Raw genomic sequence first — 27,489 nt, 5'->3', positions numbered from 1 at the left:
TTTGAACGTTCCCCAAAGAGTTCTCATATTTGGGTAAGATATATCTTGCCACCCTTCCACAAATACATACGTGGTCATTAGTAACATATGAGTAGTGTTTTGACACTACTTTTTAGATAGCTTCAAAGAAATATTTTTTCCTCTAACATAATGCCTGTTAAAAAAGTATTTAATGATTTGATTTAAAAATTCCCGACATCCCAGAAGTTATTAATAAGAGACACTAAAAACTAAAATTTGCTGAGAAAGCACCTGACCCAGTGACTAGGATATATTAAATGCTCAAACATTTGCTAAATGAATACAACGTGCTATAAAGTGTGTGCAGAACAGAGCAGTAGGATGCTCACCATAACAAGAAATTAGCATATTTACAGAATCTCAGGCCTAGCAATGAAATAAAACCATCAGCTGGTTGTGAGATAAAAGTAATTTGGTTTCTGATAGTTTAATCAACAATGAACTGGGCCATTAAATTAACAAATTTAAGTGTTACAACTTCCTTTAAAGAAGAATGCAATCTACATTGTATTAATTAAATAGCCTAGGGAAGGACTCAGTCACTCCAAGCCAGGTATATTTGCAAAGAGCTATAAAAATTCTGAAGCAACCTTGACAGGCTTTAAAGGATAAGTGTATTTAGGTCTAAAGTTTTAGCAAGCAACAATTTCTAATGAAATGACTTAGAAACTGCTGAAAAAAGATTAGTGATCTAGGTGTTGCACAATAGTCTTTTCTCCATCTAAACGTAGCATGTTATTCAGATACTTTATTACAGCTTTGTTTTCCAACTAATTCTTTGGATATAGTGAAACATGATTAAAAAGCAAATTGCCTTTTTCTCAGCCATTTTTTCTTTAATGAATGCAAGCTACAAGATAATTTGAAACCTAATTTCTCTGAATTTGTTAGCAATCTGCCTTCCGTCAGTTAATACCTGGCTTGGATTTGTATCTGCAACTTAGAATTCAAGAGGAGAATAAGGAAAACTTACCCAAGTTTCCAGAATTTGTTACTAATATTGATAGAATACGACAAAGACAAAGATCCTGAAACTGAAATTAACTCTCATGTCAGGTATAATTTTAATAGAAATGTTAATAACTATAAAATTTTAATTAAGTTTTATTAAAATCGTATTTAAAAGTTTTCAGAAGGTTACATAAGAGTAGGTCACAAAACTGGGTCCTGGTATGGTAAGCTAAATTATTTATTTCTAAATATATACATGGAAGCCTATGATGGTTTCATCAACAACTCTGTATACACATATAAGAAATTTAAAAACTTCTGGAATGGTAGATATTAGGATAAAAAATAATGAACATTTGGGCCACATCAGAAAAACACTGATGGAACTATGCAAGTACCACTTAACAAAATGATTATATTCATACTAAAGACCAAATGGTAAAACTTACACCAATGATAATTTTTCATTTCATAGTCACTATTTTAAAATGTCAATATAAACCAAGAAAATTCCCCTGAAAGTTAATATAATGCTTAAGTAAAATGATGATTAGTCACAAACCCTTTAAATTTCAAGGTCTAGAAGGTGATGCCACTGATGAAACCATAAACAGAAGTGTTGAGGCAGTTATGACATAATCTTTCCAATACCAAGGGTTGGTGCAGTAGTGAACACCCAAGCAGGTTCAGGCTGGGAACAGAAGACAGTTACATGCTGGACACTTCACATCCTCTTCTTCCCATCTTCTTACATTTGTAACTCTTGCCCAGTCAAGCCAAAAAAATCATCTTCTCCTCCTCACTTTAATCCATTTACGAGCCAGAACTCATAAATAGTACTTATAAGTTCAAAAGTAATACTGGTCCTAAACTTAAAGTAAGGAAGAGTAAATCTATATTTTGTGAGGTTAATATTAGAAAGAATAGGGTGCTTGGGTGGCTCAGTTGGTTGGGCATCTGCCTTTGGCTCAGGTCATGTCCCCGGAGTCCCACGATCAAGCCCTGCATCAGGCTCCCTGCTTAGGACGGAGTCTGCTTCTCCCTCTGTCCCTCACCCCTCTTGTGCTCTCTCTCACTCTCTCTCAAATAAATAAATAAATAAAATCTTTACCAAAAAAAAAAAAAATACTAGAAAGAATAGTATCTTAAAGTCTAAAGTTCTTTAAAAGGCTCCAAAGTATCTTCAAAATTTCTACCAGAATGTTTCCATCTAGCTCTTCAGAATTCCACTAGGAAAATTTTCTGTATTTCAAAATAAAATGGCTATTTTATCTAACTGTTCATCAAAAAAATTCAACAGCAGTCTTAAAAAGATATTTGCACACTCATATGCATAGCCACACATTTATAACAGCCAAAAGATGGAAGCAACCCAAACGTCCACTGACGTCATACAATGGAATATCATTCAGCCTTAAAAAGGAAGGAAATCCTATCATATGCTACAACATGAATGAATCCTGAAGACATTAGCTAAGTGAAAAAAAGCCAGCCACAAAAAGACACATACTGTATTATTCCACTTGCATGAGGTATCTAAAATAGTTGAATTCATAGAAACAAAGTAGGATGGCAGTAAGAGGGGCTGAGGGGAGAGAAAAAAGAAGAGTTGTTTACTGAGTAGAGTTTCAGATTTACAAGATGAAAAAGTTCTAGAAATCTGTTTCACAACGTGCATATACTTAACACTACTGAATTGTACTCTTAAAAATGGTGAAGATAATACATTTTATGTTATTTGGTTTTCACTACAGTTAAAAAAATTCAACAGTATAGTTCTGTTATTTGTCCTTATCAAATATAAAGTATTTAGCTACACATGAATTATATATATGCTCTAGCATGGAAATTGTTTACATAGGCTTTTGCTTTTCTTTAAACTCAACTGCCTCCTTGTGCCTTTTTTTTTTTTAATCAGAAAAAAAAAATGACAGAGTACGGCATCTCCAACTGAGGAGGAGTAAATCCGGTCACGTAGGAATGTCAGCACTATACGAAACTCAAGTCCCTACAACTCTGGAATGAGGTTTTTCCTTGGGAATGTCAATGTTAAAACAGCCAGTTATTTTACCACCAAAATGTGCTTATTTGGGAAGAGCAGGGGAATTACAATTCAGGACAAGCAAACTGACTTTAGGAGGGAATGGGGAAGTTGTGAACAAAAGTTCATTGGCAAAAACAAGAGTTGGAGGTTGTGGCGATTTCTCATTGGCTGCAAGGGGCGGTTAGTACATTGTTGCTGGGGCAGGGAGGGATCTTCCTTCTTTCAAAAGCAGGAGATAAATTCCTATTTGAAAAGGGTCCTCCCTTATCAAGTTACTTCGTATCTGCCTACTTCATGCTGGTGATACAGGTTGCCACGAGTGGTATCTGCACGACAGGTCCCCTTTAAGGGTTTCCCTATTCATTTTAAATGTTTACTCATTTCAAGGAAGACTGGAAGAAGAGTTACTTTAAGTATATTCTTCTCTTCATCGAGACATAAACCTGGCTACAATTAAAACTACCAGAGCCCAAGAGAAAGAAATACAACCTCAATCTGAGGGTGGAATCAGATTCAAAGAATTGCACTTTCAATTTCACTGAAAAGCTTCAAACAATGTGTGATCCTCTAAAATCTCAGAATTTAAGTTGATTCTTAACAATAAACAGTTTCATGTTGGTTGGTTGGTTTTTTAAGAATTTATTTTAGAGTAGTTCTAGGTTTATAACAAAATTGAAAAAGTACAGATTTCCCATATATCCCCTTCCCTCATATGCATAGGCTCCCCATTATCAACATCATTCACCAGAATGGTACATTTTTTTTTTTTAACCAGGATAAACCTGAATTGACACATCATAATCACCCAAAGTCCACAGTTTATCTTAGGGTTCAGTGTTAGCGTCATACACTCTACGGATTTAGACCAAAATATAATGACATATATCCATCATTATATCATACAGAGTATTTCATTGCCCTAAAAATCCTCTGTGCTCTGGCTACTGATCACAACCTGAGCCGAAATCAAGAGTTGGATGCTCAACGGACTGAGGCACCCAGGTGCCAGGGAAACAGAGCACCTTTACTAAATAATAAAATATTATGAACTTTAAGCTGTAATAGCAGTAACATGGTTCTTTATTTTGCATTTTTAAGGTCCCTTTTCTTTTCTGTTTTTTTATAAGTACATTTTTAAAAAAAGATTTTATTTATTTATCTGAGAGGGAGAGGGAGCGAGAGAACAGGGGGAGGAGCAGAGGGAGAGGGAGAAGTAGATTCCCTGCTGAGCAGGAAGCCCCCACATGGGGCTCAATTCCAGGACCCTGGGATCATGACCTGAGCCAAAGGCAGACGCTTAACCGACTGAGCCACCCAGGCGCCCTTGGTCCACTTTATTTTGAAATAAGGATTCTAATGCATCTAAAGGATTATCAATATGATCATGTTCTGCTTTTAATAAATTTCAAGCTGTTACTTCAAACAAAAAATATCACATCCTTGAAGGCAAGATGATTACTTTTCTATCTCTAGAGCTTAGCACAATGTTTGGCATAAACTGATGCTAAATGAATGTTTTCTGAATACACACTTCATTTTTACCTATGTATCTAAAATATTAAAAGTTTTATTAAAACTAACCACTTGTTTTCTCTACTTCTGAGCTCTTGAGCACAATCAGAAACAGTTTCAAAACAAAAGGATCCACAAGTTGTGGAACAAAGATCCACAATTTCACCATCACCTCCACTGGGTCCCTTTCCTGCTCCCAGCACGTTAGTTATCAGTGGTTGATTCCTATCACCCTTGCCCCTACAGCAACCATTCTAAAGCTTCTTCACTCTCAAATCCTTAATACCTCTCTCCACTTCCTCACTCTTTGAGGTGTTAGTGTCATACACTCTATGGCCTTGCTCTATTTTTCTTAGAAAACTGAAACCCTCTTCTTCACTTCAACACTTCTGGTTGACCCTGCTCTTGCTTGGTTTTTTAAAGGACACAATCTTCCTTCTTTTCACCCGCATTCTCTGCTACCAGTTCTACTCTATAGGAACCAGTCTGTCTCCTCACCTTCCTCCCTGCCCTCTGGACCTTGTATGACTCAGGCTTTTCTCTGCTCACTTCTACTGCTAGCCTTGCCTGCCAGAAACGACCTCTTTCATTCATTTCCATATTCAAACTATACCAAACTTTCAAATTATTCTAGGAAGTACAAACCAATCCAACTTGCATTAGATCTTTCTTCTCTCAGCCCCGAAGCACTGAAGGTGTGTAAGATTTACTTCCCAATTAATTTCCTCCTGCTTGTGGATATGTCTTACACTACAACTCTCTTTATCTGCATCTTTCCCCCTCAAACTGTAATTTACAAGCTATTTTAAGGCAAGGGCTGTCTTCTACCTCACTGTATGAAATAGTCTTCTGTTTATAATATACATTACAATATTTTTTGATAATAGAATGGTAATAAGTTTGCTCAAAAATTAACTTCCCTATGACTCCCACAATATTCATCATTATCCTGAATACACTGACCCTTTTACATCGTGTATTTAATGTACGCACTTTTTTTACCCTTTGTTCACATAAGTTTTATGTAATTTAAAGCAAAGCCTTCTCTTCTGGTAGGATTTTGTCTATTTAATTTACTTTGTAATGGTAATAAGCAGTCACCCAAACTGTTGATTCTGGAGAGGAGGACAGTTTAAAATGTGGTTGAAAGTTCCATAGATAGGATACTGAGAATCTAATACGAAAATACAAAGTCACCTGCAAAAATGTGTATGTATGCTACATTTTTCAGGGGAGCAAATCCATATTTTCATCAGATTTTTTTCTTTCCTTAGGACTTCAAGATCAAGAATCACCAGTTTCCTCTGGGGCACCTGGGTAGCTCAGTCAGGTTAAGTGTCCAACCCTTGATTTTGGATCAGGTCATGATCTCAGGGTCATGATCTCAGGGTTGTGAGCTGGAGCCCTGCATGGGGCTCTGTGCTGGGCATGGAGCCTGCTTAAGATTCTCTCTCTCCTTCTCCCTCTACCCTGCACCCATGCTTGTGCTCTCAATCACTCTTAAAAAAAAAAATAAAAAAGATTCACCAGTTACTTCAAAAAGTTAAATATAGGGGTGCCTGGGTGGCTCAGTCGTTAAGCGTCTGCCTTCGGCTCAGGGTGTGATCCCAGCATTCCTGGATTGAGTTCCACATCAAGCTCCTCCGCTGGGAGCTTGCTTCTTCCTCTCCCACACCCCCTGCTTGTGTTCCCTCTCTCGCTGGCCGTCTCTCTCTCTGTCAAATAAATAAATTAAATTAAATAAAAAAACAAACAAAAACAAAAAGTTAAATATGGAATCATCTTATGGCCTAGCAATTCCAATTTTAGATATATGCCCAAGAAAACTGAAAACATATATTAACACAAAAATGTGTATATGAATGTTCACAGCAGCATTATTCATAATAGCCAAAAAGTGAAAACAACCCAAATGCCATCAACTGATAAATGGATAAGCAAATGAGGTATTATCATACCATGGGATATTACCAGGCCATAAGAAGGAATGAAGTATTGATAAATGCTAAAACACAGATGAACCTTGAAAATATTATGCACTGTGAAAGAAGACAGACACAAAAGCCCCACATTGTACGATTCCATTTATATGGAACATCCAGAATAAGCAAATATCTGCAGAGACAGAGAGTAGATTAGTGACTGCCAGAGGCTGGGGAGAGGGTCTAATTGGGAGTGACTACTGACGGATACCAGGTTTCTCATTGTGATGAAAATGTTCTGGAATTGTAGTGGTAACGGCTGCACAACTTTGTGAACATACTAAAAACCAGTGAATTGTATGCGTTAAAAGGGTGACTACATGGAAAGTGAATACTAAATCTAAAAAAACCCCTCGTCTTAATCAGCTGCATGCTTGATATCTTTTGCATCATCTTTCCATACCTATGCATTCACACATTACTCCCAACCACCTCCTTTTCTTCAGGTTCCTAATCTCCATGTAGTTTCTCAGGCTGGAAAATTCCAGAGCTCTCCCTGATTTCTTTTCTCTCAGTTTCAACATCCATCAGTCACCAATGCCAGGCCTTTTTATTAATAATAAAAATGGTCGCCACTCTTGAATGTTTTTCCTGCTAGACACTGTGCTAGATGATTCACAATTATCTTTAACTCTTACAATAATCATGCATTTAACAGAGGACAAAACTGAGGCTTACAGGGTAAGTACCTGTTCTTTCATCTTTCTTCCTCCCATCTATCCCCCATCCTTCAGGCATTGATCCTCCTGACGTCAAATCTGATCGTGTTACTCCCTTACCTAAAGCTCTTTAAAGGCCTCCTACTGTCGTAAAGTCCAGACTCCTTAACTTGGTATAAGGTGCCCTTCACGATCCCACTTCCCTCACCACTTCTAATACCAGCTTCTTCAGGTTCCTGGACCATGACATGCTCTTTTTCCTCCTGCCTTTGGACTTGGCACAGAGTTCCTTTATTCATTCACTCAACAAATATGTTCTAAGTGTCCATTATGTGCCCGGGCATTGTACTTGCTGCTTGGGCACTGTGGTGAACAGAACAGATATAGGTTCTGCCCTAAAGGTACTTAAGTACATGTGGAGGAAACAATAATAATCAAGTAATTTCCGACTGCAGTAAGTGAAATGAAGGAAGCAGGAACATAAATGGTTAGGAGTCAGGGGAAAACGAAAATGACTGTTTTAGATAGGTTGGTCTGGTAAGAACTCAGGTGGTGACATACTCTGAAAGCTGAAGATTAAGAAGCCCACTATGTGAAAAGTAGACAAGAGGAGGGGGAAGTGAGTGACAAAAGAGGCTCCTGGAGACATCAGCAGAGCCCAGACCAAGGATTTCTGTAGGTCATGGTTAAAAGTTTGGATTTTATTCTAAGTGCAGTGGAATTCACTGAAGAATTTTAAGCAAGGGAGTGTCACTTTTTTGCTGAACGGAGAAGGGATTGGAGGGGCACAAGATAAAAGACAGGGTCACATGCTGAGGATACGGCAATGGTTTAGGTGAGAAATGTGGATTTGCACAAGGGTCTGATAGTGAAGGAGGGAAAAAGTAGACAAATTAGATGCAGAACTGACCTGACTTGTAAAGTCACCCATTGAAAGTGAGAAAGAGATGAAGAGAGGATATAGTTTGGGGAATTGTCATTGGAGGAAGTAAGCTTACCACAGAAACAGAATCAGAGGATCTCAGGCCCATGCTGGCTCAATATTCAAGAGGTTGATCATTTTCATTTTATACTGTCATCAATTTGCCCAGGGCTTTTTCTAGCAAAATTCAGCCATATAAGTGCAGGTGCAAAGAGGACAAAAGGTTGGGTTCATCAAGAGTATGAGTTCTGCCAGAAAAATAAAAGACAGGGAGGGACAAAGGAACGGTGCATCTTCAGGGGAGAGATCATGATAAAATAGAACATGCATTATAAACTTGATAAGGGGGTTCAGATGGACAGAAAAGATAAGTATCAATGGATGGGAGGTACAAAGTTCAAGAATTGTATCCTTGGGGTACATAAGGTTGTTTATAAAGAAAAGAGACTGTGGTGAGACAGGAGGAAGTTATAATTGTTTCTTCCGCTCAGATTGGTCATTTCCCGCTCTAGGCAAACATGATTATTTGATCTCCAACGACAGCCATCCTGTTTTTCTGCTCCCTGTCTTCCCACAACTCCCCAGCACTACCACCTAAGTTTGTCATGATCTCATTCAATCTTAAAAGAACCACCTCCATCTACTTCTTCCCTGAAGCATTTATGTTTTCCCCACAGGGATCTCTCCTCCTGGTGACAGCCCTCACCCCGTGTGTACTGCTGGTATTATTCATGTTACAAGGTATTAATCATTCTTTTCCTTTCCACGCCCCTTTACTCAATTGAAAAAAGGCATTATTATAAACAATCAAAAGTCTCTAGATCCCCAGTAGCAGTACCCAGAACTGCGCCAGGAACAGAGCACTCAATAAATGCTAACAGAGATCTCTGGCACAGGGGCCACCCAACCTCACTGGTTATCTAAGGCGGGACTCCACCAAAATCTAACAAAAGCTCATAATCTCTGCTCATAAAAGACCCAGACACTTCCATTTATCTCAAGAGTGGGCTTCACTTTCACAAATTTAATTTTAATCCATTCAAACCACCCTCATGCGTGAATCAGCCCTGGCAGAATGTGGGGATACAGAGCCTGCACGATGACTGGAAATCTGGATGCCCCAATTTGAAAAAGCCACCTTCCCTAAAAATAAAAAATTTCTTCAGTTTAATGCAGTGCCGGAGAGACGTGAAATAAGAGCTAGATCAAACGGCCATATGAAAGGTGCCAGAGATTGAGCTGGCACCGGGTTGTACTCGTGGTCTGACTTCAGCCTGGCGCCTACCTTCCACCTCTCCAGCTCCAGCTGCAGGGGCCTTTTCGGTGGTCGCCCCCGGGGTTGCTGCCATGGCTAGCTCAACCCCTACCCCAAAGCGGAGTGGAGTGGCAGCCGGTTCAGGGGACCGCCAAAACCCGAGCTCTGGAGTCGCACGGCAGGAAGGAGCCGCGGTAGCGATTCCAAGGATCCCCCGGAAGCACCACTCACTAGGCAGTCACGTGACGGGCGCTGGGCGGGGCCACGCAGGTTTGTTTTGGTTCCCCGGTTGTTGCAGTCAGCACGTGGTCTCGGCTGTAGCGCTTTTTATCTTCCCCAGACGTTTAGCTGCCTTCCATTGTCGTCTTTTTTAGTCAGGTCCTACATATCTGCCTTGCCGCTTTCCTACACCCAACATTATTGGAGTTTTGGGGGATGGTTTGCATTTCTGTGGGCTCCGGGCAGTGGAATGGGACTCTGCCTCCGCTTACACTGCAGCCGCTCTTACCAGGAGAGCCCACGCTTCTCTTCCACCTCTCTTGCCCTTTTGGCAGTAACGTGACTCCATCTGGTTTTTGTGGCTTCTGGGGAATACGAACTTCAGGCAAATGTCCTTTAATTGCGATCTCCGTGACTCATTTCCCGACCCACACAAGCCAAATCGCTTGACCTAGGGTTTCAAGGACACTAACCGACAGCTGTCAGGCTTCTGGGTTTGTATAATGAAATAAACAACCGGCTGCTTGATCAAGAGATCAACAACCCCGACCCTTCTCACTTACCTTTCGTCTGGTCAAAATTGTAATAACTGGAGATAGATCTAAGTCATTAGGGACAGAAATCTCTTAATCAACATATCTTTTTGCTAGCCTATTAATGACAGGCAACAGGTAAAAAGATATCTATTTCTTTTTTATATACATATGAATGTAATTAGCTAGTTTATAATCTCATTGGTTAAGACAAAAGTTAGCTGATAAAACCAGGCAGTACTTACTGTCTGTAAAAAATAAATTATTTTCAAGGGGCAAATCCAACAGCTCAATCTTATCCTATCTCCCCCTTTAATTTCTAAAGTTAGAAATCAAAAATAATAATAATAAATCCAATATAGAAGCAAGCAATAGCTTAAGTGACCGGAGGTATCCGAGTTGTTTATTGGACACGTGATGTAAACTTAGGCACTTCCTCCTGCAATCCCAGGTTCCTTGCTCAACCTCCCCTAAACACAGCCTTTCTGGGAGTTTCCTTTTCCCGGGCTCAGCCGCGCTCCTCCCGCCTTTTTATTCCTGCCTCAGGGACAGGGGTCTCCACGCCCTCTCCCGCCTCAGTTTCCTCTCCAGTACCCGCGAGGGGGCTGCCCCAGTGCGGGACCCCAGCCTCCTCCCAGCCCGAGGCACCTGCCCCGCCTTCCAGCCCCGGGCCGGTTCGCGCGGCGCAGGCGCACCGGGCGCGGCCCTGAGGCCGAGGGCGACCACAGCAGCTTCTGCCTCTGCCTCCTGCGGCCGCATCCGCGCGGGGCTGGTCGGCGGCCACCCGGACGGTGCTGGGCAGGGGCCCCGCGGGCCGCGCGTCGCCATGGGCGCGGGCTGGAGCAGCGAGGAGGAGCGGCAGCCACTGCTGGGCCCCGGGCTCGGGCCTGCGCCGGGGGCCGTCTGGAGAAGCCGGGAGGCGGCGGCGGCGCTGCCCGCGGCGGCCCCGGGTCCCGGGCGGGTGTACGGGCGCCGCTGGCTGGTGCTGCTGCTCTTCTCGCTGCTGGGCTTCGCGCAGGGCCTGGTCTGGAACACCTGGGGCCCTATCCAGAACTCGGCGCGCCAGGCCTATGGCTTCTCCAGCTGGGACATCGCGCTGCTCGTGCTGTGGGGACCCATCGGCTTCCTGCCCTGCTTCGCGTTCATGTGGCTCCTGGACAAGAGAGGTGAGGGGGTCCGGGCAGCGCAGGCGGGCGCGGTCACTCCCGGGGGAGCCAGAGCCCGGGCCATCGCCGCCCTCGGCTTCGTCTTAAGGGTTATGTGAGGTGACCGACTGTTGCTGGTATCCCATTCCTGACCAGGAACCCTCTGTCCCCAAAGCGACAAATACGGGGAGGCTTCTTTGCCCATACTGTATTTATGTTTACATCAAGGCCCATTATGCAACAGCAGAGATTAAGTGATCATGGTTTTGCACAATGTGGACATCAGAGCATTCCCGTGCACGTGCTGTCTATGTTTTTTACACCTGACCAAAAATGACTGATGCTTTGACTTCAAAGGGATTTGGAGGTGTTGAGGATGAAAGGTCAGAAAATAGACTGATGATGCCCAGGTATAAGGAAGTATTGAGTTGGCTTTGCATAATAGATGACTCCAGCCCAGGGTTTTTGGGAAACTCCAATCTGAATGCTTTGATTTCTCTAAAATGGTGCACGGCAGCTTTAAAGTGTGTGTTTGTGACTAGGTGGTTATGTCAGTTGAGATTTATGACTCTCAGATAAAGTGTGGCAGATGAATGTAGACTCTCTGAGGAATACTCTGGACAGACATCTCACTTTACTACTTGCCAGTGTGATTCTGTGAGGAGAAAAAAGAGGTCAAACAACTGAATGATAAGGCATTGAATTATACCACACAGGTATGGGTAAATGATTCACGATCACTGTGATGTAGCTGCTGAAAAAGGAGGACAGTTTTAGGCATAGAAGTAGAGTGTCAAACAGAAGTAGTTTGATACACTCAAGCATTGGGTCCGAGCATTAATTTTAAGAAGACCATTGACAAACTGGAGCACTTTGAAAGTCATGTGACAAGAATAATGATGTAAAAATCACAATGTGTAAGATTAAGGGAACTGGGTGTGTCAACATTTACAAAGAAACTTGAGGCAGAATATAAAATATGTGAAGATCAAGTAAAAGAGGAATTAGACTCACTGTGTGGAGTTGTAGAAGGAAGAACTAAATTGAGTGAAGCTACAAAAGGATGTAACTCAAAGCAATAAAGGAAGAACCTTCTAAGAACAAAAAGGTGTCCAGCCCTGGAAGGTGTGTCTTGATTGGCATAGAACTTACAGATAGAGTAAGTACTTTTGCAGAGGATTTGTGCTAGATGCTGAGGAAGGTTTCTTGTACTGAGTGAAGTTTTCTTCCCCCCACCCCCCAATTTTTAAAAAGATTTATTTATTTATTTATTTATTTGAGATAGAGTGAGCGAGCGAACGAGAGAGAGAGCATGAGCAGGGGAGAGGAGGAGGGAGAGGGAGAAGCAGACTCCATGCTAGCTGCATCCCAGGACCCTGGGATCATGACCTGAGCCGAAGGTAGATGCTTAACCGAGTGAGCCACCCAGGTGCCCCCTGAATGGAGGTTTTCTTTGTTTGTTTTGTTTGTTTGTTTGTTTGTTTGCTTTTCAACTGAATTATAGATTATATTTGGATTTCCCAGTTTTTCAGCTAACGTCTTTTTTTTTTTTTTTCTCTTCCAGGATTCAGTCTAGGGTCCCAAATTGCATTTAGTTACCATTTCCCCTTAATCTCCTCCAATCTATGACAATTCCTTTGTCATTCCTTACAAGGTTGGCTAAATTTAGGGGAAAATGTTATTTTGTTGTTTCTTTTTATTTATATTTTTGTCAGGAGCATTTTCCAATATCATTTTCTAAATTGAACCAAACTTGTTTTTATGGTAGAAGAATGTTAATTTTTGCCTTTTTTATTATAATTGTATGAACTATCTGTGGCTAGATAAATTCACTTTATAAAATAAGTTACTTTAGGAATTATTTCAATAGTTCCTGTAACCACATGGGAAATTCAATTTTATATTTGCCATTGGTTGAAGCAATAAAAAATAAACTAAAAATTCTTTTTTAGGAAGTGATTTTTCCTTTTCAGTAGGAGAAAGCTAATATACTTGCATATGTTGGCTGTCCTGCTGCAGATGTCCTATATACATACATAGAAAGTAAGTTCTGGCATTCTTGGGTACTAAAATACCTTGCTCCCTAGAGGGTAGATAGTTGTCTGGCCTTCCTGCTGCCACAGGTCCCAGCCAGCTTATCATAGAAGACCGGTTATCTTCCAAAGATGGGTTTGCCAAGAGCAAGTGAGCCCTAGCAGCCAAGTGAAGAAAGTTTCAAGGAGATAGTACCTAAATGTGTGCTAAGTACTGAGAAGATAGACTTCACAGAGCCTGTATTCTAATGAGGAGATCTAGGCAACAAACAAAATTAAATATTTAGTATGTCAGATGATGATAAATGCTATGGAGGAATATAAAGCAAGGCAAGAGAGAAAGAGAGGAGGTCAGTGTTGGAGAATGGAATGCTTGAAATTGAGATTATGCCATGGATGCAATCATAGTAAAGATAAGGTCAGAGTATAAAGAAGAGAACAGACTACTGAGGTATAGGGTAGAGAACATGATCATGGATTAAGAAGTCGGGACTGAGAGGCAGGGATATTGAGATGATCATCTAGTGGATCTTGAAATCACCAGATTTAAGAAAAAGTACTGTCATAAGGAGGAATAATGAGCCAAGACATTTGCAAATGGTGAGGGTGAATGCCCTGGAGACAGGTTTGGTAGGCTCTAGACAACTGCAGCAAGGAGTTTTGAGTATTAGAATTAGATATATATTAGATCAAAGGTTGTTCTGGCCATGATGGAATATTAGGAACTGGATTTATCCTTCAATTTTCAACTAAAAACAAAAAAATTAAAGTATAATGAAACAGTTTTCAGACATTTGACAACAGGCAGGGCAGGGTGGTGATCCCTATGAATGCTTCGGCCTACTGACTTCAGAGAATTTCTAGGTATCAGTGTAGAGATGGGAAGCTCAGACTGAGTGCTGCAGTTTCCCTAGGTTGAGGAGACAGTTGAGAATTGCAAGAGGCCAACTTAGCTAGAATTCTTAGGGTGGAGTACCAGAGAGGAATAAAGCTTTACAGAAAGTTCTAGATCTACAGGGAGTTTCTCTTGAATCTTCAGCTGATAACTGATCAGCGGATACATGTGAGGAAACTACCAAATGCTGGAAAAAGGACCAGCAAAAAAGAACAGGCAGAACAATTCCCAGAGTTCACACAAGGCTTGGAATAGTTCACATTCCCAAGGCTAGAAAGGGAAAAGCTCAAAATGCGTAAGAGCTTGGGTTGAATACTCATAGGGGCATTGCCTCAGTAATAAAGACAAAAGAACCCTAGGCTAAAGAATGCTCTGGTTTCACCTAATAAAGCTTAAAAGTATGCCTCAGAAAGATCAAAAGTAACTCAGCTATATCTTACAATATCGTTCACCAATATTTAAAGAAGTGCCAAAAAAAAAAAAATCCATCATCCAACAAGGTAAAATTCAGAATTCCTGACATCAAAATAAAAATTTATCAAGCATGCAAAGAAGCAGGAAAATACAACCCATAAAGAGGAGAAAAAACAATGAATAGAAACAGATCCCAAAATGGCACAAATGGTAAATTGAGTAGACAGGAACATCAAAACAACTACTTTATTCTATATTTGTTCAAGAAAATAGAAGAAAGCATGAACATGTTAAGGAGAGACACAGGAAACATAAAAAGACCAACATTAAATTTCTATAGATGGAAATGCAATCTGACCAAAAAAAAAAAAAAGATGTACTGGACAGGATTTAATAGCAGGTTAGACATTGCAGAAGGAAAGATTAGTGAACTTGAAGACGGCGATAAGTACTATCCAAAATAGAAGAGAGGGGGGCAAAAAAGACTAATAAGAAAAAAACCAAAAACTCCACCAGCATCAGTGAACGGTGGGACAGTTTTAAGTGACCTAATATACATGTAATTAGGGTTCTAGAAGAAGAGAAAAGTAAGGGAAGGGCATAGAGCGTGATGAAGGAGGGCCCCCAAAATTGAAGAAATAATGGCAGAAAAATTCTGTCTCTATAAACCCACAATTCTAAGAAACACAAGAATCCTAGCAGAAGAAACATGAAGAAAACTACACTGAAGCACATCATAATCATGTTGCTTAAAACCAGAAAAAATCTTAAAAGCATCAAGAAAAGAGACTGGGGAACTTGAGAAAGGAGAGAGTGACAGTGATCTGGAAGTGCTGGGGAAGCAGTGTCATGAGGGGAGAGGTTTTGGTGGGATTAAGAAAGTAAAGAGAACACTTGGAGAAGGGCTTGAGAATATAGGGATTCCACTGATTCACTGACTGTCAGCCTTCCGGAAGGCGCAGTGGAAAGGTTTCAGGAGTTGGGGAGGCTGTAGAGATGAGTTCAGATTAGGGGATATATGAAGCCATATTTGTATAGGGATGACCTGTGAATCTTGGATCTCTCATTACTGATGTAGACAGGAAAACAGGCACAATATGATTGTTCCTGATGGTCCCCAAAGCAGTTTGAGGTGGCAAGCCTATGGCTTTTGGGGATAGTGAGACTGGAGGTCTCCTCACCAAGAACAAACAGAGCTCGTCTTCTCTCCAGTTGATGGAAGTATGGAGCCTGAGAACACTTTTACCAGATGAGCTTTCTGGCTATAATTAATTTCCCATGCATCCACTATGGATGTGCGTGTGTGTTCCGATGAACTTTGCGTCCTGATTTTTTAGGCACAGCTGTTGTAGAGATGCCATTCTTGTACCAAATATGTTCCCAGCAAAAGGAGTCCATGGGAAGGAAACTTCCTGCAGCGTCTGTGCCATATTTGAATAGAATTTATTTTTATTTTCAATCATGTTTGGTTTTCTGAAATTGTTCTAATGCCTTTCATCGATTGGGTTTTGCACTCACATCCTAGTACTGTAATCACTTGGAATCTATTTATTTACATAAAAGTACTAGATGTCTCATAGGCTTATTTTCCTGGTGTCCTCATATCTTTCCTTCCCAAAGTCAGTTGATGTTATTTTGATTACATGAAATTATAGAGTCCTGTCTTGTCAAGATTCAAGTGAGATAAAGAAAACATTTTATTCGGAATTGAGCATCATCTGGGGTGGATTAAGTAATACTTGGCAACAATTAAAAATAAGCAAGAAATCTACAAGCTGTACCTGTGAGGTTGCTTTAATAATCAGCTTTCACAACTTCTTTATTATGAAATGTATATATTTAGCTGTTATATTATCGTCTTTTTAATAAAAACTATAATTGAGTAGAAAAGTGTGCCAACCTTTAGCAGTAATAATAGGAAACTGGGTTATTTGGACTCTGTGGTCATAAACAATGCCTCCCTGCTTACTTGGTGGCTGCTTACCTTAATTACAAACCAAATACTTAGGAAAAAAATAAGTATCGTGTAAAAGTTAAAACCTTACAGTCCCAAATCTGTAACATTTTAATCAGTATCTCATAGGACACCCCATATAGCCTTATAAGAACAACATTTTGCAAGTTTAGCATATTTATGACCATGAATTTACTTTTTATTAATTACATTCTATTTCCCATGGCTATAATGTGGGTTTAAAATTTGCATTCTGTTAGTAGAAGCAGTAAATGAGCAGTATGTATGCATTACTTCTTACTGAGAAGCACAATTTTCGATGATATTCCTTCTGCCAAATTGTATTAATCATATTCAAATCATACAAGAATATTATAACACTAACTCTGTTCATATCACAAATTATCCTCAATGTGGCATGTGTGTGCCTGATCCAGATCTCAAGTTTATTTTCCTTACTATGTTTAATCTGCATAATTACAGTTTTGTTGACTTTCAATTTCCTTGGTTAAGAAACAAAATGCAGCTGATTAAAGATCTTACTGGCTTTATTCAATGATTCTTGAATCGGGCAGGATCTCATCTAGCATATAGAAAGGAGTTCCAAGGGCTGTGCAAAATGAAAGACTTTTACAAGCAGAAGGGAGTGGGAACAAGGAAGTTACAGTAGCAAAAAGTGGATTGCTTGTGGCAGGGTCATTTTCCTTTAGAGGATAGGAGGGGGTCTAGCAGGCAGATTACCTCACTAGCACTGATGGACTAGGTTAGTGTTCCATTTCTGGGAGAACCAAAACTGTCATTAAGTCAGGGCGGTTTGGTGACATGAGGCTTAGCATGAGCAACTCCATTTTGGGCCTGTTGTCTTGTTTTTAACATCTTCAAGCAGAAAAGCCCTTTGAAAACCAAAATACTTAACTATCTCCCCTCTGTCAAAAAAAAGAAAGCCCTGGAAAAAAAAGAAAAATTTGGATTAAAAAATTTGCCTTCAGTCTGTTCACCATGAATGGTTTCAAGGAGGCATTGAATTTGGGAGAAATTGGAAGAAGTGTTGCCACTTTTCCCACATGCTCAGTATGAGCCACCTGTGTGATGTGGCTGCCACAAATAGGTGGCATTAGTTCAGTAGTAACAGAAGTGTAGCATTCCAGCAGTAGGAATTTATAATCCCATTATATTACTATAGCTACAATATTGTGTCTATTTTTGATTACCTTATTTTAATATTTTTATATTCTCTTTTACCTTGTTATCCATGTGACCTACCCTTGGCACACATTTTTTAAATAACTTTATTTGGGATAGAAAGGAAAAAGCTGTTTGGTCCATATTATAAAGTCCTAAGCTATGCCTTTTTTTTTTAACGGTATAATTCTATAAATTAAAAGCTACCTGATATGTCAAGAAAAATAAAAAGACCATTGTTGTATTCATAATCAAAGGGTTCTAAAGGACCACCTCATATAATAAGCATTAGCTTGTTCTGATTATTAGATGAAATACATAATTGGCCAGTTGTCATTTTTCAAGAAAATTTAAAGCCATGATCTGTCTACTTTAAAAAACTTTTTAGGGGCAGTTTAGAGTTTTTGCAGCTTGCATTTGAAAACTAGAAATTTTATATTGGAAGTATAAAACTAAAATAGCTAGTTCTTTAAAAATATTTTCTATATTTTTTACTGTTACATGTGAACAAAACATTGTAACCATTCATTTTGAAAAATTGGAACTAATGGAACTTCTTCCATGATGTCATCATTCAAGTTTTCTATTAAAGTTAGAATCATTTCATTTTCAGTATGGAGAGTTTTTTCCCCATGTGTGGAGTTTCAGCAAAAAGCTAAAATATTAGAATATAATATCACTGTGATTGAGTAAAAAAACCTTTGCTTTTAACACTGGACTTACATGAAAAGAATATAAAAGATAACCCAGATTTTTTTCCCCCCTAGGTCTTCGGATAACTGTGCTTCTGACATCCTTCCTTATGGTTTTGGGAACTGGTCTAAGATGCATACCTGTATCAGACTTAATGCTTAAAAGAAGGTAAATCCTATAAATAACTTAAAATTTCTTCCCACATTTTTCTTCTTTTGTTATGAATATATTATATATGTTTGGTTATAAGCTTTTAGTAAATGGTTCCATTTTTTTTAAAGATTTTACTTATTTGAGAGAAAGAGAGGGTGCACACAAACAGGGGAGAGGTAGGAGCAGACTCCTCACTGAGCAGGGAGCCTGACTTGGGGCTCAATCCCAGGATCCTGGGATCATGACCTGAGCTGAAGGCAGACACTTAACTGACTGAACCACCCAGATGCCCCTAAACAGTTCCATTTTTAAGAGGAGGGTCATAGTTGTATTAGCATTTATTTTTTCCGTACATAATGATTAATTCAGTGGACGTTTATTAATTGTCATATGGAAGATGACTATACTACTTTTTGTGTAAATAAAAAAAGAACAAGTTAATCTTCATGCTATCCAGGAGCTGTAATAACCATGAGAAAATAATGGTATAACATAAGGAAGAATAATGTAGCTAGTGCAACAGAAGAGGTATAAAACTGTCCTGAGAGACGAAGAGAAGTTTCGGCTGAGAGTATCAAAAAGAGTTCGTGAAGGAGGTGATAATTAAAGTAGGCATTGAAGGATGAGTAGACCTGGGACTTGGTAACTATAGTTAGGGAAGGAATATTCCAGAGTAGGGAATAACAGGAACAAAGGCAGAGAGGCAGGTAAGCATAGGCCTCTCCTGGGATGGTTAGGTAGCTTCATTTGCATACAGCAGCGTTTCTGTACCTGGGTCTGTGGATTTATTCTCAGAGGGGACAAGGTATATGAAGATTTAAAAGTTTTGTTTTCCTTTTGGTTAGCATATTAAAAATTATTTTACCAGTAATAATCTGTAATTAAAAAGACATTTTTATTGACCAAAGTGTCATTATCTTTTTTTTTTTTTTTTTTAAAGATTTTATTTATTCATTCGACAGAGAGAGAGACAGCCAGTGAGAGAGGGAACACAAGCAGGGGGAGTGGGAGAGGAAGAAGCAGGCTCACAGCAGAAGAGCCTGATGTGGGGCTCGATCCCATAACGCCGGGATCACACCCTGAGCCGAAGGCAGACGCTTAACCGCTGTGCCACCCAGGCGCCCCCAAAGTGTCATTATCTTAAATTAGTGTTTCTCAAACTGGGGTCCTTGGATGTGATCTTGAAGGTCATTGAAAAAATTTTCCCCTTTTAAATGAAGGGGGACAAATCAGAGCGGGAGACAAACCATGAGAGACTGTGGGCTCTGGGAAACAAACTGAGGGTGTCAGAGGGGAGGGAGGTGGGGGATGTGTTAGCCCGGTGATGGGTACTAAGGAGGGCACGTATTGCATGGAGCACTGCGTGTTATATGCAAGCAATGAATCATGGAACACTACATCAAAAACTAATGATATACTGTATGGTAACTAACATAACATAACATAACATAAAATAAAATATTTAAAAAAAAAAGAAAAAAAATTTTCCCCTTAAAAAGGATCTATAAATTATTCAAGTTTGGGAGACAGTCTGTCTACAGGTTAAGGTATAAAAATGGGATATAAATAGAGGAGTTTAGAAAAGGTTATCCAGATTATGAGAGATCTTGATGCCGTCCTGTAGAATTGTGTTTTCCTCACGGGGCAGTTGTAAGCCACTTGGGTTCTTAATTGGCTCAGAGCAGTAGTAGGATCTGACCTGTGTTGGGTAAACTACTGATTTGAGGTAGAGATAGCTGGGAAGAGACCAGGAAAGAAGTGAGAGCCCAACGTGGAACCATTTTTTATTTGTTTTTTCGTTTATCAGTTCACTTAATAAAATTCACTGAACTCCTACTGTGTGCCAAGCTCTCTTCTGAACATGGGGAATACAGCAGAGAACAGTAAAGACAAATCCTTGCCTCTTGGAGTTTACATTCTGGTTGGGGAGACTGACAATAAACTAGATAAATAAATAAAATACCTCGTATGTGTTTTGGAGAAAAAATAAAATAGGAAAGAACGATCTGAAATGTCAGGGGAAGGATGGTGAAATTTCAGAAAGAATGGCCAAAAGAAAAAAAAAAAAAGACAAAACCTTACTGGGAAGATAACTTCTTGGGGTAAGAACCCAAAGGAATGGGCCATGCATTATCTGGGGGCCAAGCATTCCAGGCAGAACAGCAAATGTAAAGGAAGAGCTCTCCTGGCAGGGAGGCTGGTGTGCCTGGAGCCAAATCAGACATGAGAGGCTTCGTGGGAAGTGGTAGGAAATGAGATCAGCACATTATGGGATAGTGGTGGGAATGTGAGATAAGATCCTTTAAGACCTTAGCTTTTTCTGAGCTAGGAAACCATTGGTGATTTTGAGCTGAAGAGAACCCTGGTCACAAGCTGGTTTGTTGAGAATAGACAAGCTGAAGGTCAAGGGCAGGAGTGAGAAGACCGGTTGGGGAGCCCGTGCAGTAAACCAGGTGAGAGATGATGGGTTTCGGTGGAAAGCTATCTTCATTTCCTATCCTTTTGAGTGAGGTTTTAACAGATAAGTTTCATTATTGTGTTTGAGGTGTTCTTAATTTTTCAAACATACGGTCTTCTTTTAAGCATCCACAATTTTTAAATACAAATTTCAGTAAGCTTAACTTCAATAATGCATTCTTTTTAAAAGCCCATTAATATTTGTATTAGCTTTTCTTCTGTTTCGAGCCATCCATTCTATTCTCTGTAGCCCTATTCCCCTTTGTATCTTTTCCAGATATAAAACTCTAAGGGTAATAAGGAATTGACTCTCCGTCTTGGTGAAGAAGGTGATATGGAAAAGAAATAGAGCTCATAAAGAAATATAAACAAAGATAGGAGGAGATGAAAGAGAATTACTAAAATGAAGAGTTCAGAGAGATTGAATCTTTGATAAAAAGAGGGTATAAATTGAATTTTCAATCCTCGTGCGTTCATCTATAAAGAATGTAGGAATATTATCCCCTTAAAAATGAGACTTCGTTTTATGTCCATACAGTATTTCTTTTAAGCAGTAGTATTAATGCATATGCAGCTGTTAAGATGAAAATGCTACAACCAGAATATGTGTTTTGACTAGTAGGTTCAGTAGATCACCACTTCTAAGCTTCCATCTCTGTCTGATATTCAGCAGGAAGGGGCAAAGACCTATAACGTCCATTTGGCCAGCATTGAAACAGGTACTTGGCAATCTGTTTTTGTGCCCGTGTTTTACTTGGAGCTTTTTGAGCCTCAGACCCAGCCTTCTGGACCAGTGTCCCTGTACCCTTGGCTTCCTGTATCTTAGCTTCTGTAAGTCTCCAGACGTGAGAACAGCAGCTTCTGACAAGCTCTTTCCTCAACCTAGACTCTTCTCACCACCTTCCTAATGGTGTTCTATCTCTGCATGGTATCAATATTGCTTTTACCTGCATAGTACCAGTAAAAATTCAAGAAAATTATTTTTCCACTTCTGTTAACATCATGGATAAATCAGGAACTTAGAATAATGAACTATAAGCATTTCTTTGTGATTGGGAAGCAAAGCATCCCAAAAAAATCATAGATGGCATTGCTGCATAGCACTGGATGACATTACTCTGTGGCATGAAATATGATATTACATGCCCAGTAAACAATTTAAAGATTTCTGGAAGGTGAACTTACAGTAAGTTATATCTGCTTTTAATTGTAGGTGTATCCAGTGATTCCTGTAACACAAGCCATGTTATCCTCTAATTCAGTGAATTTTCATTAATATAAATAATAGATAACATTTACTAATGTGTGTTAAATAGTTAAACAGAATGGTTCTAGTGAACATAGATTTCTTTTTTTTTTTTTTTAAGAAATATATTCCATTGTGAAATGTGTGCAACTGGCAAATTATATTTAAAATGACCGTACCAGCGGTATCCAGCTGGCTCAGTCAGTGGAGCATGCAATTCTTTATCTCACGGTTGTGGGTTTGAGCCCCATGCTGGGTGTAGAGATTACTGAAATAAAATCTTTTTTAACTAATTAATAAGTTAATTAATTAAAAAAATAAAATGACCATACCAGAAGAGATTGTTTAATAAATGGTCTTATGATCATTGCTTAGCTATCTGGGGATCAAAAAATGGAGAAAAACTTTAAATCTCTGTCTTACCACTTAAGTAAATTCCAGTTGGATCAAAAATGTAAATGTAAAAAATGAACCATAAAAGTGTTAGATAAGGAGGCTATTTTTCAATGATATTAGAATGAGGAAGACCTTCCTATTAAAATGCAAGTCTCAGAAGCCATAAAAGAAAGGCTTCATGCATTTGACTAAATAAAAATTTAGGATATATGCATGATTAAATATACTATAAAACAAAATCAAAAGACAAGTTAAAAGCTGGGAAATATTTGCAACAATAAAACAAATGGGTAACTTCCTTAGTTGAAAAGAATTCTTCAAATCAATAAAAAAAAAATAGCAACTTAGTAGGAAAATGAGTGACAGATACAAGCACGTAATTACAGAAATTAAAATACATTCGACATAAAGTTAGAGAAAGATGCCCAACTCTATCATAATTAAAGAAATGAAAATTAAAACAGCATGTAGATGTCTGTTTATTGGCAAAAATGAAAAAGTGTGATAACATGTTGCTTGAGGTAGGAAAAACGGGCCCCGCTAGTGTATGAGTAGTTTGGGGCATTCCTATTTGGAGGGCATTTTGGCAGTATTTATTAGATTCAAAATGCAATGTCCTTTAATCCAGTATTTGCACTTCTAGAAAGTTAGCCCAAATATGTTCTACCAGTTTGCAAGGATAACCGTGTTTTGCATCTTTACTTGTAATAGCAGAAGGCTGTTTTCAGAAGGCCTGTGTCTTCGGGATGCCTGGGTGGCTTAGTTGGTTAAGCATCTGACTCTTTTTTTTTTTCTTTTTAAGATTTTATAATTATTTATTCGAGAGCGAGAGAGTGAGCAAGAGAAAGAGCACAAGCAGAGGGAAGTGGCATAAGCAGGGGGAGTGGCAGGCACAGGGAGAGGGAGAAACAGACTCTCTGCTGAGCAGGGAGCCTGACTCGGGGCCCAGTTCCAGGACCCTGGGACCGTGACCCAAGCCAAAGGCAGCCACTTAAGCAACTGAGCCACCCAGGTCCACCAAGCATCCGACTCTTGATTTTGGCTCAGGTCATGATCTCAGGGTGGTGAGATGGAGCCCATGGAAGACTCCGCACTCAGTGGGGAGTCTGCTTGAAGATTCTCTCTCCCTCTCCCTCTGCCCTACCCCCCACTCACATTCTCTCTTCCTCTCACTCTCAAATAAATAAATAAATGAATGAATCTTAAAAAAAAAAAATAAAGAAGAAGGCGGCCAGTGTCTTCAACAGAGGACTGGTTATGGTGAAGTGTATGTTGGAATAGTATGCAGCTGTGAAAAGGAAGCAAAAGTTCTGTACGTGCTGAATGGAAATATCTCCAAGATACATTGTCCAGTTTTATAAAAAGGCAGTTTACGTATTATGTAACATGTTATGTTTAAAATGTTCCTATTTAGGAAAAAAGTAGGAGGGATGTATGGCAAGGACTGTTTGTGAAAGAAGCCATTACCGTTGTTTCTGAGGAGGAGGTCTGGGGAACTAGAAGTCTGGGGTGGAAAAGGAGATTTACTCTTTATCTTGTACTCTTTCCTACTCTTGGGAATATTTTTACCATGTGCATATATTACCTTTTTTTTTTTTTTAAGATTTTATTTATTTATTTGACAGAGATAGAGACAGCCAGCGAGAGAGGGAACACAAGCAGGGGGAGTGGGAGAGGAAGAAGCAGGCTCCCAGCAGAGGAGCCTGATGTGGGGCTCGATCCCAGGACTCTGGGATCATGCCCTGAGCTGAAGGCAGATGCTTAACGACTGATCCACCCAGGAACCCCCATATATTACCTTTTTGACTGAAGACACTAGTTAAGTGAAACTAGAATGATCATGTTAGAGTGTCAGTAATGAGAGCAAGAGAAGGAAAGGCAAGGAAGAGTTATATGCAGATTTCCCCAGTATAGAAATATAAAGCTTTTATATAAAAGTGAACAGTTGGCAGATTTCAAAACTAAGACTCTTCTTTGTAAAATACATTAAGATTCAGATTTTCCTAGATCAGTGTTTTTTAAAAGTATGGTCTGCACACTACCAACTTATTTAAAATACAGATCCTGGGGGCCCCACTGCAGTCCCACTCATGTAGTCTCTGGAATGAATTCCCAGAATCAACAGTTTTAACAAGCTCCTTTCGTTAATTTATGCTCATTTAAGTTGGAGAACTACTGCCCTAAGTACTAGCATCCTCACTTTAAATGGTAACCGATTAAGCAAATTGCATTGTGCTTGCCCATCCTAGTATAATCATGTAATATATTTAATGTCTTAAAGCCGATTAAGATTTAGCTTTTATTCAATCATTTTATTTGCCCTAATTTGACTCTTAAATGTCCAGGGGTCAAGTTTTACAACTGTTTCTGCATGGTGGTAATATGGGCTTCACATGAGAAAGATTGGTAGGGGAAGACAACTCATCTTGATTAGTATTCAACAGGGTGAAAAAAGGGAGTAGAAAGGTGTAGAGAGTAACTTTTTCCCCCTTTTGGTTGTCTTTAGGATATGGTTATTTCTGAGACATTTCTTCCAGGGGCCCATACAGTAATATGAATATTCTTATTTACTTTGTTTAGATTAAATATAATATACATATAGAAGGTACATAAACATGTGTGTACACTTTAGGGAAATAATCATAAAACAGGCAGCCATGTACCCATTACCCAGTTTAGAACTCTAGAACTCCCCATGGGCCACTTTCCTTCCTTACTGTACATAATCACAATCACGCATGTTGATAGGATTTTTGGAATAGGCTGAGTTGAAAGTTAGGAAGAGTACATTCAAAGTCTGTCGCAAATCCTATTTTTTTTCTTCTGAATAAAGATTTGCTCTAGATGTTTTTTTCTCTTATTACCAAAAGGAACAAACGATTAAAACATTTATCTGCAACAAAGTCATTGTAGGAACAAAATAGGCTAAAGTAGACATTGATAATAATTTAATGTAATTAAAAACCCATAAATTAGTAGGATTGTTAAATAAATCATGTTTTATTAAATAGGTTTATCTAATATGTGTTTGGGAAAATCAGTTACCTATTTGGTTACTTTACATGCATCAGAATATGTTCCAGATGGAATAGTAAGCTATGTATTTAAAAATGAGACCGTATAAGGGAAAATTAATCTTATCCCTAAAGAGATTGCTTTTTTCCAAGCATAAAAACAATGAAAGATATCACCAAGGGAAAGGTTTATGGGTTTGACTACATAAACATTTGAACCTTTATGCTTCAAAACAAATCAAAATTAAAACGCAAACTGGGAAAAATATGTGTTGCAAGTATGATAGATAGCGGATAAAATAATATAAAAATATATAAGCAGTTTAGGAAAGTGAATGGAAAAATGGATGTAGTAGACGTAAATAACAAATGTTGGTTCCCAGATTTCATCCTTTAAATTCATAATTCAACAGTCAACATTTATTGACAGCCCATATTATTAATAGGGTATAGGCCAAGCTGTGTAATAAAGATATTAAGGATACACAGGCTCAGTGAGAAAGAAGTTAATTTTTCTCTGGAAAAAGTCTAGAAGATAGTGGGTTGCTTGTAGGCAGCTCTGTTCCACAAGTCCCTCCAAGGACCCAAGTTTCTTTTCTGTTATCGCTCTAACATCCCTTAGGGTGATGTCCTTGTCGAAGTGGTCAAAGCTGGCTGGTAATCATACCCTCGTTCTAGCCCACAGGAAAGGGAAGTAGGACATCCAGGACAATGACTACATCGTTAGGTGATGACTAAGAGGTTGTATATGTCATTTGTCCTCACATCCAGTTGTACAGACTTAGTCACATGGCCACGCCATCCGTAAGAGAGGCTGGAAATACAGCTCAGCAGCCATGTACCCAATTAAAACTCAGGTAGATAATGTAGATAAATATATAAAGCATTCATTCAAAAAGAGAAAAATTGCAGTACACCAATAGGAGAAAAGACCAGTAATCAAAAGAGAAATGCAAATTAAAACAAGGAGATGCTTTTTGGCCCTATCAAGTGTGGTAGGCAGAAGAATGCTCCCATCCCCAAAGGATATATATGTTCTAATCTCTGGAACCTGTGAACATGTTACATTACATGGTGAGGGAAAGCTTTGGTTGCAGGGGGAATTAAGCTTGCTAATCAGCTGACCTTAAAGAGAGTATCCTGGTTTATCCAGGTGGTCTCAGTGTAATCACAGAAGTTCTTAAAAAAGAAACAAAAGAGGAAGTCTGAGAGATGCAGCATGACCAGACTCAAATCTCTCTCGCCAGCTTTGAAGACAGGAAGGGGGCCCTGAACAAGGCTTGCAGGTGGCCACTAGAAACCAGGAAAAGGCAAGGACGTTGATTCTTCTAGAACCTCCAGAAAGGAACACAGCCACACTGACACTTTGATTTTTGGCTCAGTGAGACCCAGGGACTTACATCTTACAGAACTGTAAGATAATAAATGTGTGTTGTTTTAAAGCCATTAGTTTTGTGATAATTTGTTATAAGAGCAATAGAAAACTAAAAACCAAGCTATTTGAGTGCATGCGTGTCTGTATATTTTTTTGAATAATGGCAGTGCTGGTAAGACAGGCACTGTTAATCACTACTGATGGGAATATAAATTACTACAAATCCTTCTGAAAACAATTTGGGAGTAAGTTTCATAAGGCCTTAAATGTTCATATTTTTGACCCTAAAGAAGTAATTTGGAAAGTAGCAAATATTTACATGCAAGGATTATCACAGCAGCATTATTAATATTAGCAAATAAGTAGCAAACATTAGGAAAATGGTTAAATGAGTTTTTGTGCATCTGTATAGTAGACTGTCATGGAGCCATGAC

General features: G+C 39.2%; 2 protein-coding genes across 3 annotated transcripts in view; one reads left to right on the top strand and one right to left on the bottom strand.

The window, feature by feature from the left end:
- Nucleotides 1-10,406, bottom strand: part of HSPBAP1 (HSPB1 associated protein 1) — a 58,459-nt gene extending 48,053 nt beyond the window's left edge. The window contains exons 1-2 of one of the 2 annotated variants that reach the window (XM_045812739.2): nucleotides 9,377-10,406; nucleotides 8,168-8,339 (exon numbers count right to left, since the gene is read on the bottom strand). Coding sequence is in view for 1 of the 2 variants with exons in the window: in XM_045812737.2 (XP_045668693.2) it covers nucleotides 9,377-9,440 (64 nt within the window). In the remaining variant the exon portion in view is untranslated. The remainder of the gene's footprint in view (nucleotides 1-8,167; nucleotides 8,340-9,376) is intronic. The other variant, XM_045812737.2, reaches the window with a different exon arrangement.
- A 219-nt stretch (nucleotides 10,407-10,625) lies between these two features.
- SLC49A4 (solute carrier family 49 member 4) overlaps nucleotides 10,626-27,489 on the top strand; it is a 67,892-nt gene continuing 51,028 nt past the window's right edge. The window contains exons 1-2 of the mRNA XM_045812740.2: nucleotides 10,626-11,264; nucleotides 18,489-18,582. Of these exons, the coding sequence (XP_045668696.1) occupies nucleotides 10,925-11,264; nucleotides 18,489-18,582 (434 nt within the window). The 5' untranslated portion in view covers nucleotides 10,626-10,924. The remainder of the gene's footprint in view (nucleotides 11,265-18,488; nucleotides 18,583-27,489) is intronic.

Source organism: Ursus americanus, chromosome 4, assembly GCF_024610735.1.
Source record: "Ursus americanus isolate L20-20 chromosome 4, mUrsAme1.1.p, whole genome shotgun sequence".
Taxonomy (NCBI): domain Eukaryota; kingdom Metazoa; phylum Chordata; class Mammalia; order Carnivora; family Ursidae; genus Ursus; species Ursus americanus.
The sequence above is the reverse complement of the archived record's forward strand: the minus strand, read 5'-3'. Positions and strand labels throughout refer to the sequence as shown.